This window comes from Mirounga leonina, unplaced genomic scaffold (assembly GCF_011800145.1).
Source record: "Mirounga leonina isolate KUSES-001 unplaced genomic scaffold, KU_Mleo_1.0 Mir_174, whole genome shotgun sequence".
Classification (NCBI taxonomy): Eukaryota; Metazoa; Chordata; class Mammalia; order Carnivora; family Phocidae; genus Mirounga; species Mirounga leonina.
Genome location: NW_023270451.1, coordinates 58,930,783 through 58,944,377, shown reverse-complemented (window position 1 = coordinate 58,944,377; position 13,595 = coordinate 58,930,783). Strand labels below are relative to the sequence as shown.

At 40.2% G+C, this 13,595-nt stretch overlaps 1 protein-coding gene across 1 annotated transcript in view; it reads left to right on the top strand.

Moving 5' to 3' along the window:
* CTTNBP2 (cortactin binding protein 2) overlaps nt 1-13,595 on the top strand; it is a 152,334-nt gene that overhangs the window by 100,259 nt on the left and 38,480 nt on the right. The window contains 4 exon segments of the mRNA XM_035020299.1: nt 3,153-3,270; nt 6,266-6,541; nt 9,129-9,224; nt 10,912-10,991. Coding sequence (XP_034876190.1) covers nt 3,153-3,270; nt 6,266-6,541; nt 9,129-9,224; nt 10,912-10,991 — 570 coding nt within the window.

The window sequence follows — 13,595 nt, the reverse complement described above, 5'->3', positions numbered from 1 at the left end:
AGCTGTAGCTGTGCTTGTTAAGTGTCAGTTGGGTGGAGGTTTTCAACTCCTTTCTGTTCCCCATGGAGCCCAGCAGTGGGTTTGGATATGCATCACCCTGCTATCCTCCTGGGGACCAACATTGCTTGCTTCCTTATAGAGAAAGTCATTGCTTATATTATTGTCCACTGACCTACCTGAGTATAATAAAAATTATATACAACCCACTTTGAAGGTCAGAGGTAAAAGAATCTTGCAGATTTTGGTTGTATCTTTTATCATGTCTGTTTGTAATTTAAAGTAACGTCACCTAGAATTATATTGAGATCAGTGACATTTATTGATGTGCTATAATTCCTTACTACTTAATTGAATATTTAGGTTATTTTCTAATTGGTGATTATGTTGATTATAATAATAACAGCTAATAAATATTGAGAGTTTAGTACATGCTGAGAATGTGAACTTTTTATGCATCTCTTCATTTAAGTCACATAAGAGCCCTACAAATACAAATATTTAAACAAAGATAAGGAAACTGAAACAGAAATGTTACATGATTTGCCGAAAGTCATAGATAAAATCATTTACATTGGCAGAATTAGGATCCAGGTCTGTTTTGGCTCTTATCTGCTTTTGCTGCAAGTATTAACTTGCATAATAAAGGTATTATTTTTATCTCTTCTCTGGGAATTCACAAAGTTTAGTGCTCTGATTGCATTCTAGTTAATTTCCCATTAAAGTTCATTTCTAAATCAGCATTTCTGAATTTCTCATTTACTATCTAATGCATTTACTGGTATTATACAAATTAGTCATAACAGTTTGATAAGAACTGTTATTTATATATTTGACTTTGTTTTCGGTTCATTTCTTGGCTTAGGGAGTTTTTGAATTTGAACCCCAGACCTATCTACACAAAAACAGACTTTGATTACAGTTGTTAGAGGAGATCCCTCCAACCTGAGCAGGCGCAGTGAGAAACCAATGTTCTAGTCAGTTCCCTTTGCAGGCAAACCTGGTTCAGCGCCTCCATTTTGGGGCTGCAGAGACCTCGTCTCCCATCCCCCCAGCATCTGAAAAGATTCCCTACATCCGCTGGTCTTCACACCAGCACTGGCTTCCTGTTCAGATTTCACTTAATTGGTGGTTTTAGCTTGCTTGCTTTCTTTTTGACCCTTAGGGATTTCCTGTACTTCCTTATGAACTCACGTGTAAAGTCTGTTTTGGGGACAATATGAAGCAACTGGAACTCGCATATACTCCTGGTGGGCGTGGAAATTGGTATAGCCACTTCTGAAAGCTCTTTGCAGTATATACTGACCTAGAACAACATATGCATAGCCTGTGACCTAGCAGGCCAGCTCCGAACGTAACACCCAACAGAAATGTGCACGTGTGTCCATCAAAGGACATGTACTAGAATGTCCATAGTAGAACCCGATGTCCATTACCAAGAGAACAGATAAGTAAATTATGATGTATTCATATATACCACACATGGAATACCACACAGTACTTTTTTTTTTTTTTTAAGATTTTATTTATTCATGAGAGACAGAGAGGCAGAAGCTCTGCAGGGAGCCCGATGCGCGGAACTCGATCCCAGGACCCCAGGATCATGACCTGAGCTGAAGGCAGATGCTTAACCGACTGAGCCACCTAGGTGCCTCCACACAGTACTTTTTTTTTAAAAAAAGGGTAAACTATGTTTAGTCCCAACATATGGATGAATTTTATAGAATTTTATAATGTTGAATGAAAAGAAGCCAAATATTAAAGTGAAATTGCAATATGATTCCACTTATATTAAGTTGATAAACAGGTTAAACCAGTCTCTGGTATTAGAAATCATCATAGTAGTTATCTGTGGGGGAAAGAGGAGGGGCTAGCAATTGAGATGGAACGTACAGGAGGCTTCCAGAGTGTGCCTTACACAGTTATGTTCACTTTGTGATACTTCTTCAAGCCTATTTGTGTACTTCTCTATGAGGATAGTATATGTCAATAAAAATATTTACATAAAAAGAGGAAAAAGGTGTGTTTCTGTATTTTACAAAATAGAAAAAGATGTTTTACAGCAATATTTTCAGACTGCCTGGTTTACTATTGTTAGAAGTGAAAAAATGAAATCCGCCCAAAGCCTGTGTGTGTGTGTGTGTGTGTGTATAAGGGAGAGATGGAAAGGGTGTTGCTTGTTTGGTTGTTAGTTCCTTTTTATGGTTTCTGGTCTATTCAGTTTTGTGCTTATTCTGGTGGGAAATCAGTAAACAAATCATGAAGTAGTAAAAGTTGATTTGGCAGAGGTCCTTGGCCAATATCCTGATGTTCTATCCTGCCACACAATTACTTACTTGAAAATGTTTGCACATATATTGTCTTACTTCTACTTTGTTATGAAACATTTTGGAGAACTAAGAGTTTCCAGTTCATAGGTTACTGATACTTTTTTTGGCTTCTTTTCATTCAACATTATAAAATTCTATAAAATTCATCCATATGTTGGACCTAAACATAGTTTCCAGTTCATAGGTTACTGATACTTTTTTTGGATTTCCTGAAGCAACAGAGAAGAAGAAAGAGCTGCAAAAGAGAGGATGCATATCTTCAGTATCTGTTTGGAAAATTTTTCTAAAAACTCAACATGGTGTTCGTATTTTTCAAATAAAAATAGGGCAGTGTAAGATCACAAATATAAATGTGCTTACGGGGACTCTGAGACAGAATTGTTAAAATTGGAGCCCTGCACTTACATGACCAGGAAAACAGTTCATCATCTACGAGACAGCATGGAGCACCAGTTGTAGCAAAAGTCTTTTTGCTTTATATTGCCAAATTACCATAAAAGGATACTGTCTGCCGAAGTCTACTTCTTCCTTAATTTCACTCTGCAACATGAGTGATTAGTAAGCTTTTTTTCCTCTTGAAACCTAGGAGGCTGTTCTGTGGAGTGATGTTGTGGTCCTGTGATTCACATTTGAATGAAGCACTCTTTGCTTTCCATTTTGAGCCTGTGTTTAGGTTAATGTGTGTATTTGGGTTGCTGAAATTGAAATATGATTTCTAGCTGAGAATTTCTGATTTGCTCATTACAGGCGAATGACTTTTCCCTTGAATTTTTCATTTGAGTTTATTCATTTGGGCGTGAGGTAATAGAGCCTTTACCTTTACAGAACTGCCTGGAAATCTTGTGTAAGCACGGAGGGCTTGAGCCAGAAAGGAGAGATAAGTGCAATCGGACCGCGCACGATGTCGCCACTGATGACTGCAAGCATCTGCTGGAGAATCTGAGTGAGTGCCGTTCACAGCTTTGTTCATCCTTCCTCACACTGCTGGGGCCTCGGGCACATTGGGAAGATATTCATGCAGCTACAGTTTGCTCATTCACTTCTTCGCCTTCTTTGAACCCTAGCAACTACAAACACATTTTACTGATTATAAAGGTGATGATTATTTTTCTCCCTGCAGAATGGCTTTTTAGAGAATTAGTTGCTATTCAAATAATGCCAGATCTTCTTTGTATTTTAATGACCTTGGACAGTATTTAATTATTGCTCTTTTTTTCTGGACTTAGATTGTCTCTCTAAGACATGAGATGAATAGGGCATGAAGAATCCTGGCTGGGTACCTTTGCCATTAGCTGATCATATAAATGTAGGAAAGTTATCTCTCAGTGCCTGGTTGCCAACCTGCCTGTGAAGATAATTGAAGATCTTTTGGGTCTCTTCCAGCTCTAAGCATATATGCTTCTCAGCACATGTTCTAAAAGGTTCACTTGTGGGTTTATGGAATATGGAGTTTCAGATCATACAAAATATTACAACTTCTCATATCAAGATTATCACTCAGTCCATCCAGTCAGCCAGCTGTATCAATATTTCGGCTTTAACATATATTCTAACATTGAGACAGAAAATGAACAATAAACATAAGAAATAATTTATTACATGGTATGTGAGACAGTAATTTGTGCATGGAAAAGACTCGGGAGGATTGGGAGTGTGAGGATGGGTTTCAGTTTTTAAAGTGATGGTCAAGGGAGCCTCACTGGTGAGACATTGAAGCAACCACTTGAAGGAGGTGAGCAGGGCAGCTCAGGTAAGAGCTTTCCAAGCAGAACATTGTCAGGTGGACAGAGGCCCTCGAGTAGGAGCATACCTGTTGTGTCCGAGGAGCTGTAAAGGGGGCAGAGTGCTGCGTTGGAATGAGCGAGGGGAGAGAAGTTATAAGATGGGATCAGGTGGCAGCCTGATCTGGTTGGAATTTATAGGCTGTTGTAAGATAGCCCTTTCAGTGTTTGAGCTTCAGAGTGACAGGATCCGCTGTACATTTTCACAGTTCCCGTGGCTGCTTTGCTGAGAATAATTGTAGGAAGTCCCAGGAGAAGTCAGGGAGACTTGTTAGGCCCTCGATGTCTTCCAGCATGAGAAAATAGTGACAGCTCAATCTAGGATTGTCACAGATGAGGTGGTGAGAAGTGGTTGGGTTCTGGATGCAGCTGAAGGTAGAGCCAGCAGAACTTCCTGCTGGACTAAATCTCAAGTATGAGAGAGGGGGGATTCATGTATCACTCCCAGGGATTCAGCCTCAACGATTGGCAGGATGAAGTGGCTGTCACGCGTCAAGGGGAAGGCTGTGGGTGAAGCAGATGTTGCTAATGGAGATCAGGAGTTCCGTTTTAGAAGTATGAATTTGAGATGTCTGTTAGGGTATCTGTGTGGAGATGCCAAGTCAGCAGGAATTCCGGAGAGGAGTATGAGCTGGATACATAAATCTGGGAGTCAGCAGTTTATAGATGATATTTAAAGTCATGGGACTGGATGAGATCACTAAGGAAGTGAACACAGACGGAAAAAGGCAGAGAAACACTCCATAGTCCTGAAATCTGGAAAATGTGGAGGGACCAGCAGAGAATCAGTACAGAGTGACCAGTGAGGCATGAGAGGATCCTGTGGGAGTGGATCACAGAAGAGAGAGGGAGAACTTATGTCAGCAGCTATTGACAAGGTGAGAACTGAGAATTAGCGATAATTGGAAAAATAATCCGGTAGTTGGTTAAGAGAGAAAGCCAGTTTAAGAAGGGAATCATAAAACAAAAATAGACTCTTTCAACATTTTATTTTCATTTTAATCATACAAATATTTCTTTCATCAACTCTCAGGTGAAGGTCTTTACTTTAGTATGGTTTTGCTGACTGAAGTCCCACCTATTATTTGAAAACCACACCTCTCATGCTTCATCTGTGATCTCTAGTGTTTGAGGAATTAAACACATTTAGAAGCAAACTAAAGGCAGTATCTGTCTAAAGATATTTTTTTTTTAATTTTATGTAGTTATCTATACCTTATTAGATGACTTTTTTTTAACTACGTCCTCTGTTCAGTGTCTCTAAAGTGTACAACTTCATTGTCATAGGAATAGTCATTTCATCACTTTATGGAATATTTAATTTCCTAGTTATAGTAATGAGTTCAGCAGACATAAAAGATTAGAGAATAAACACAAGTGACTCTTGGTGAGCGCATAATTCAGTTCATGAGGATGGAAGGCATCAGGCACTGCCCACCTCAGTGGGGCCTCAGTCAGTTGGTGTCAGAGATTGGAAAGATCATTTAAAAAGCTTGACTGCACTGTTTACTATTTATTAGATGCTCACTAGTATTTACCATGTCACTGACGGTGTGTTAAATTCATTTCAAACATGAGTTCCTTTAGTGTTTATAACAATTTAATAGCACCTTCCTAACATTTTGTAGAAGGAATTGGGGTATAGAGAGGTCGAGGCAATTCACCAAGTACACGTGGCTAGTAAGAGGCTGGTCCTGAGTCTCAGACCAAGGTTGTAGGCGTCTGAAGCCACTATCACTGACCTCTACAACTGTAACCTGCCTAATTCATGATGTTATCAATGAAGGTAAGGAGAAAAGGCAATATAGAGAATTCAGGGTCAAGAGAGCACTCTCGTTTTCCCAGATTTTTTTTTTTTTTTTTTTAAGAACTTGAGAGTCTTGCTGAAGGAAAGAGCCAATGAACTACGAAAGGGCAAAGATACAAGGAAAGATAAACAATTCAAGCAACATGGTTCCAAAAAAACTGTGAAGAGTTTGGGAGACCAAAGTTTACTGCAGTAGACGAACATTCAGTTAATAGTGTCTGAAGAAATACGATAGCTAACCTTGGCTTTGTGTTTCAAATGTTTGTATCTGCCTATTTTATGTAAGAGTTTTGCTGGTTTTTCCTATCCAGGTTTTTTTTTTTCCCCTAATTCTTTTATTCTTCCGACAGACGCTCTTAAAATACCTTTAAGGATTTCAGTGGGTGAGATTCCACCAGGCAACTATTGTTCGGATGACTTTGAATGCGAAAACACAATATGCACTTTAAATATCCGCAAACAGACATCATGGGATGATTTTTCAAAAGCAGTGAGTCAAGCTCTGACAAATCATTTCCAAGCAATCTCCTCTGATGGATGGCGGAGTCTGGAAGATGTGACATTTAATAACACCACTGACTCCAGCATTGGCCTCAGTACAAGCAGTGTGCGATCCGTCATGCTAGGTATCAGCAATCCTGTGATGATGAGAAAGCTGAATTTCTCAGTTTATTCATGTTTATGGGCTCCACAACCTGATACTTAGTTCATTGATTAAATACATTCAAAGCTCACTTGTGACAGCTGCTGGTGCTGAAAAACTTGAATATTCACAATGCAGCCATTACATAATGTTGCCCGTTAGTATAAAAAATGCTTTGATGCCTCAGATAATACTTAGAGAGTAAAGAACAAGAAAGCCCTTGATGAGGCTTTGTGATTGCACTTGCTCTTCTGATAAATGCTAAAAACTAAGCACATTGCAGCTGCTTACTGATACACAAGTTCTGAACACAGCTCCAGATTTGTACTTGGGCTGTGCCAGGGATGCTTATAGTATATGAACACCTTACCTCCAGCACAGGAGCCCTAATGAAGTCTCGAGTTGGAAGAAGCACTCTCCATTGAAGTTATAATCAAAGATCCCACATGGGATGATTCAGGGTGATAAGTGGTTATTTCTGTTTGATAGGCACTATGAAGCAGACTCCAAAGAACTTATTAAGATAAGATTCGTTGGGGCACCTGGGTGGCTCAGTACGTTAAGCGACCGACTCTTGGTTTCAGCTCAGGTCATGATCTCAGGGGTTGTGAGATCGAGCCCCACAATGGGCTCTGCGCTCAGCATGGAGTCTGCTTGGGGTTCTTTCCCCTCCCTCTGCCTCCCCCTGCTCCCTTGCACATCTCTCTCTCATATAAATAAATAAAATCTTTTTTTTTTTTTTTTTAAAGATAAGATTTGCTTTCTGGTGAACATAGTAAGTGCTCTATAAATGTCCTTGGTTAGTTTGTTTCCTCTTGAGCCAGCAGAACTAGCATCTTTGGGGAACCTGCTATTATTTCAGAACTATGTTGGGAGCTTTATATATAGCACCTCAACAAGTCCTTAAAACAGGCTCATTTTACAAATAACTAGTTACAAGATGACCTGCCTGAGATCACAGAGCAAAGAAGTAAAACAGGCAGGATTCAAATCCCAGTCTGTCTGGTAGGAAAGCCTACATGTTTTCAGCAGCAATATGTGGCAAAAGAATAATCAAGGTTGAGGAAAAGGGTGAGTTTCACCATGCTTTTAATATATCAGCTTATTAGATCGGAAAGTGTTTTATTCTGTTAACTTACATATGCTATGTCACTTTAAAAATATACATATTTTACTAGCTTTTAAGGCAGATTATTCATAACAACTTAATTTTATGAATCTTTGGCAAGATCATTAAAATAATTATTACAGAAGAATTATTATATAGTTAAGTAATTGCATTAAGACAATATGTCAAAAATGATTCTCAGTAACACATTTTGCCCACATGATGAACTGTTATTCAAGGTGTGGTTGTGCCCAGAGGTCTAATAAATGAAGTCAGCACAGACTTGTTTTGAAGAAAATGGCCTTTCATCATCAGCCCTCATCCAGCTAATCTGGAAACAAGCATAGGCAAATGGATATTTACCACCATCAGAGAGATTTACCTCTGTGAGCAGTGGGTAATAAGCCCTGATGGTTCCAGTGTTCATGCTTGTCACTGACGTGTGGGGCACCCTGGTCGTTTCAGATCTAAAGATGATTGAGTTCTGTGGGTGAAGGGCTTAGTGTCGTCTCTGGCTGTAGCTGCTTGAAAATTAGCAACTATGACAAGAGTTAGTTATGTATATAAGTGACTTTACTATAGCGATAACCTAAGTAGATGAAAGGGACTCAAGCCACCAGATAACCAGTGAGTTATAGGGAGGCCATGCATACGTGGTAGGAATATTGAAGGATTTAAGATCTGTGGAAGGAACAAGTACGTACTACACATCCCTCCCTAGAGTAGACACCTATTACTAGGGACCCTTTCTGAGCAAGAGTGAGCAGAGGGCCCGGACAGTAAGAAGGCTTGCTTTATTCTGAGCTCCTGAAGTTACTGTTTTTTCTGGAATCTAAAAATTTGTTGGAAAGGGAGCAGATCATAAAGGACCTGTTACCTCATCCAAAGTGCTCGGACTTTGTGAAGCAGGCACTGCAAGAGCCATGAATATTCTATCATCCGGGGCACCTGTGTGGTTCAGTTGGTTGGGCGACTGCCTTCGGCTCAGGTCATGATCCTGGAGTCCTAGGATCAAGTCCCACATCGGGCTCCCTGCTGAGTGGGGGTGTCTGCTTCTCCCTCTGACCCTCCTCCCTCTCATGCTCTCTGTCTCTCATTCTCTCTCTCTCTCAAATAAAATCTTAAAAAAATTTTCTAAAAAATTTTTAAAAAGTTATCATCAGCTTTGTTCCTGAGAGCTTAACCCTAGAAATAATTAGTAGTAATTTTACTCCCCAGATTTCTCGCTTACTCCAGAAAATAGCTCTGGAGAAGCCTGTTGTTGGAAGGCCTTCCTTTTGACCTTCAATAGACATTGTGTTTGGGAGTTCACCCCTGTGACCCTTGACATATTCTGTGCATGGCTTTGACAGTTTAAGCTCTGGATTCCTTAGGGTTCTCACATAGGAGATTGCACATTCCCTCTTACAAGAAAAATTACTTTAAGCTTCTTTGACATTTTCTTTCATTTTTTTTGAACTAGGAAATGTGCCATGGTCAGCAGGTCAGAGCTTCTCCCAGTCCCCGTGGGACTTTATGAAGAAAAATAAAGCAGAGCAAATCACTGTGCTTTTATCAGGTAAGGATAGTCCAAATTGAGTGAATGTTGACACAGTGTTTGGCTTCGTGAGTGTCTCGCGGTGCTGATTCTTAAATCTGTACGTTTCTGTCCTGCATTCTCTAGCAATGCATGTATGACTCCCTCTACTAAGTAATTAGATGTTTTTTGAAACATTTGATTAAGAAGAATAAAAGCCAGGTTTCTGACACTTGTGGTGATATCCATCCTGATCATTGATTGCTGCGATTTTTTTGTTAATTTTATTTATTTGAGAGCGAGAGTAGGGGGAGAGGGGGCCGGAGGAGCAGAGGGAGAGAGGGGACAAGCATACTCCTCGCTGAGCAGGGGAATTTGCCATGGGGCTGGATTTCACAACCCTGACCTTGAGATCATGACCTCAGCTGAAATCAAGAGTTGGATGCTTAACCCACTGAACCACCCAGGCACCCCACTGAGATTCTGACTGCCTCTCTCATTAAGAACAAACCAGAAGTTAAACCTAAGGTTCTGAGAGGGTGGCAAGAGACCATGTTAAAAAGAAATGCCTTCTGTTACTGTCAAGTCCAGTGTGTGATTAATATAATTATTATAATAGTACAAGGTAATGTTTAATGAGCACCTATTATGTGCTAGGCCCTGTCGTTTACAGCACATTACAAGTATAAATTCATTTCATCCTTATAACAACCCAAGGAGATATGTATTTCTGTTTACCCTCATTTTATGTACAAAGAAATTAAGGCTCAGAAAGATTAATTTTCTTGTCTAAAGTTATATAGCTAGTCAGTGTTACAAGAATCCTCAATTTCTCAGCCCTTAACTGTAAAAGGGATTTCATCATATATTTCCCATAGTTGGGAATGGAGTCTTTAAAAGTTCAGCTAATAAAGTTTCAACTACTAAAGTTGTATTCTATTGTTTGAACTACTTACTGAAGTTAAAAAAAAAAAAATATATATATATATATAAGACTATCCCAGAAAATTCCTTCAGACTTTCCAGCACTGTATTGAGAGAGTAGCAGAATTTGGGAGGGAAGTGAGGGAGATAGAGTCTGGGAAAGAACGTAAAGGATAACCCCTAGAACTGCGTTAATGCTGTCTCAGGCTAGAACTTTCAGAGGGTTGGGATTGCCTCTGATAACACTTGCTTATAAACAGTAAAATACTGGATCCGGCGATCGGAGCAGATACTAGCTATAGTATTTGAGCTAGGACCTCAGGCCCTGGCTGTGACTGACAGGTGGGCTTCCCAGGGGAAGGAAGGGCAGCTGGGGAGCTGTGGGGAGACCAGGAATAGTGGCCATTTACCAACCAGTTCAAAATGTCACAGTATTTTCACAGCGATAAAGACATAAAGGTACCTCTTGGCCAGATGTCAGCTCTGCCTACATAAGTCAACAAACGTTATTGTATCTTTTATGAGAGGTTTTGTTGTATTTTGATCATTTATATTTAATAAGGAAGAACCAGGGTGCCTGGGTGGCTCAGTTGGTTGAGCCTCTGGCTCTTGATTTTGGCTCTGGTCATGATCTCAGGGTTGTGGGATCGAGCCCTGTGTTCACGCTGGCCATGGAGCCTGTTTGAGATTCTCTCTCTCTCCCTCTGCCCCTCCTTTCTCTCTCTCTCTCTCTCTACTTCTCCAAAAAAAAAAAAAAAAAAAAAAAAGGAAGAACCAATTTTCCGTGTATTGCTTTCTTAAATAGGTCCTCAAGAAGGCTGCCTCAGTAGTGTGACTTATGCGTCAATGATCCCTCTTCAGATGCTACAGAATTACCTCAGGCTGGTAGGTGGATGCGGCCAAGTGGAGTCTTAAACTCCCATCTCTGATGCTGGAATATATTGATTGGCCCATTTTCATGTTTGAAAGAGTGTGAGCCCTCACTAACCCTGTGACCTTCCCCAGCAGCCCTTTCCCTAGAAGGCTGCTGGTCACTTAGTTCTGGATTTCTGTCACAGTCATTCATGTGTTCACCACCTGGACCCAGGGACTACCTGTTCCCTGTGAAGTGTTATAATTGGAGCAGGAGGAGATTGTCTTTCCCCAACATGGACTTGACATCAAGAAACTGATCATCAATATGAAAGACAATGGCTATAAATATCAAGATGCTTTGCTGTAAACTTTTGTAATTTAAAACTAAGTTAAATATGCTAGCATTAGTTAAAGTATTGATTTGGCCACTTCAACAGAAACTAAACAGTTATAGCTTAAACAGTATAGAAGTTTATTTTTCTCAAACAGAGAAATCCCAACAGGTGAGAGAGCCAGCCAGGGGATGTGGGGCAGGGTGACCCCAGCAGGGTGTCAACACCTTCTCTCTCACCGGGCCACTCTGACCTGGGGTATTGCTTATGTGGGTTTGGTCAAAGAGAGTCACCAGGTTCTAGCCTGAGGGAGGAGAGCCTGGAGGGCAAGCCCCTTCCTTTCTGGGGAGTTGCACACCTCATTTCTGTCCACAACCCATGGACCAGAATTGAGACACAAGCTCACAGCTAGCTGGAATATGTGGTCTTTTGGTGGCCAACCACGTACCCAGCTAAACTAGTTCTGTTATTAAAGGGAAGAAGAATATGATTATCAAGAGTAAGTAGCAAATTCTAGACAGTGAATAACTACAGTGCTTTGCATTTGTCCAGTACTTACTACATGCCAGACAGTATGCCAAATGCTCATAGGTGTGTTATTTATTCTTCAAAACATCCCTATGAGGTAGAAAGCATCATCCAGGTATCAGTTGATACCTCTGTTCCCCATGGAAAGAAGTATTCAAAACCATTCTGTTGATGTTCTAGCTAAACTCAGAGTTGGGACTGACCTTTTTAAAAGAAGCCACAGTAGCATAGAAACATTCAGAGGCTTTACAATTTAGAAGAGATGGTGTCTTGTAAATCTGAGACTTTCACTTGTTTTCTTTATCATGCGTTCCTCTCTCCCTACAGCTTCAAAGTAAGCCTGAGGATTACATTATAGGTGGGAGGGAGGGCTGTCTCCTCCCTGTGCTTTAGTGAAAGTTGAAGTTGTGTGACCAGTTGGTTTTCAGGAATGTGAGCCTAGGCTCCCAGTAGAATGAGCTTGTAGAACCACTTTCTTCTCCGCCTTCTCCCTTCTCAGCTTCTCTGTACCAGGCAAGGTTCTGGCTCAGGGCTTTTATTCACTCAGATAATAAACAGAAAGGTGATGAAACAGATTACAGCTGCACATTAGGCTTGACTGAGCAGGTCTATTAGGACATTATAACCGGAATATTCCAAGTACATTTATATGTGTGCCTCCTAACGCATAAGACCTAGTAACTACCAATGACCAACAAACCAGAGACTAACTAGTTGTTAGTTCTATTCTCAGCTTAGTGAGTGTAGGCAAAGGGCTTTTTAAAATTTAACAATTAAGCCCTGGATGAAGATAGTAAATATTTATCATGCGTTTTAGCAACCACTTCAAAATTTAAAGTCACTCAGGCAATAATATAATACCATGGTTGTGAATGTTTCATCTTCCATATGAGATTATAACCCCCCTAGTGAGACAGATAATGTGTTAACACATTTTTGTATCCTGTTTAGTTATTTAATTCAGTTGTTTGACAACTATTTATTGAGAGCCTTCTAAATGCAGACAGTGTTTTAGAAACTTAGGATATACCTATGTGTAAGATATATTCCCTGACCTCGTGGAGCTTACATTCTAGTGGGGGAAGACAAATAGGAAACAAATGAATAAATACATTTGTGATGACATGGCCAGTCAAGTATGCAAATATATAGGAAAATATGCAAGTATGAAGGAAAATAAAGCAGATAAGGAGATAAAGAGCTAGTGGGAGGGATGGGAGAAAGAACTTCTGGATGGAGTTGTTAGCAAAGACCTTTCTGTAGTGACGTATAGACAGAAAACTAGATGAGGGGAAGATGGTAGCCTTGTGAAGGGTGTTTGCAGCAGATGGAACAGCAGGTACAAAAGTGTCTATGCTGGCAGTGAGGTCTGAGAGATGGCCAGAAGCTAGATCATTTGGGATCATGGCAAGGACTTTGAATTTTACTCCAGGTGTGATAGAAAGCCACTGATAGGGTTTGAGCCGGAGAGTGACACATCCACCCAGTGCCACAGTAACTATAGGCACATTGATAGGTCTTTGAATTGTTGAAAATCTGTACGACATGCAAACCTAGTAATACCTGACTTTATTGAGTATTTATTATATGCCAAGCTCCGTTGTAAGATATATAGATTGTTTGATTTAATCACTCCATGAGGGTAGGTATTTGTATCAGTTACCCCCATTTTACAGGTGAATAAACCAAGATTCAAAGGAATTTGTCCAAGGTTCTCAGCAAGCAAGTGGTAGAACCTAAGGAGTGGCACCTAGTCTGTCTTCCTTTTTCATGC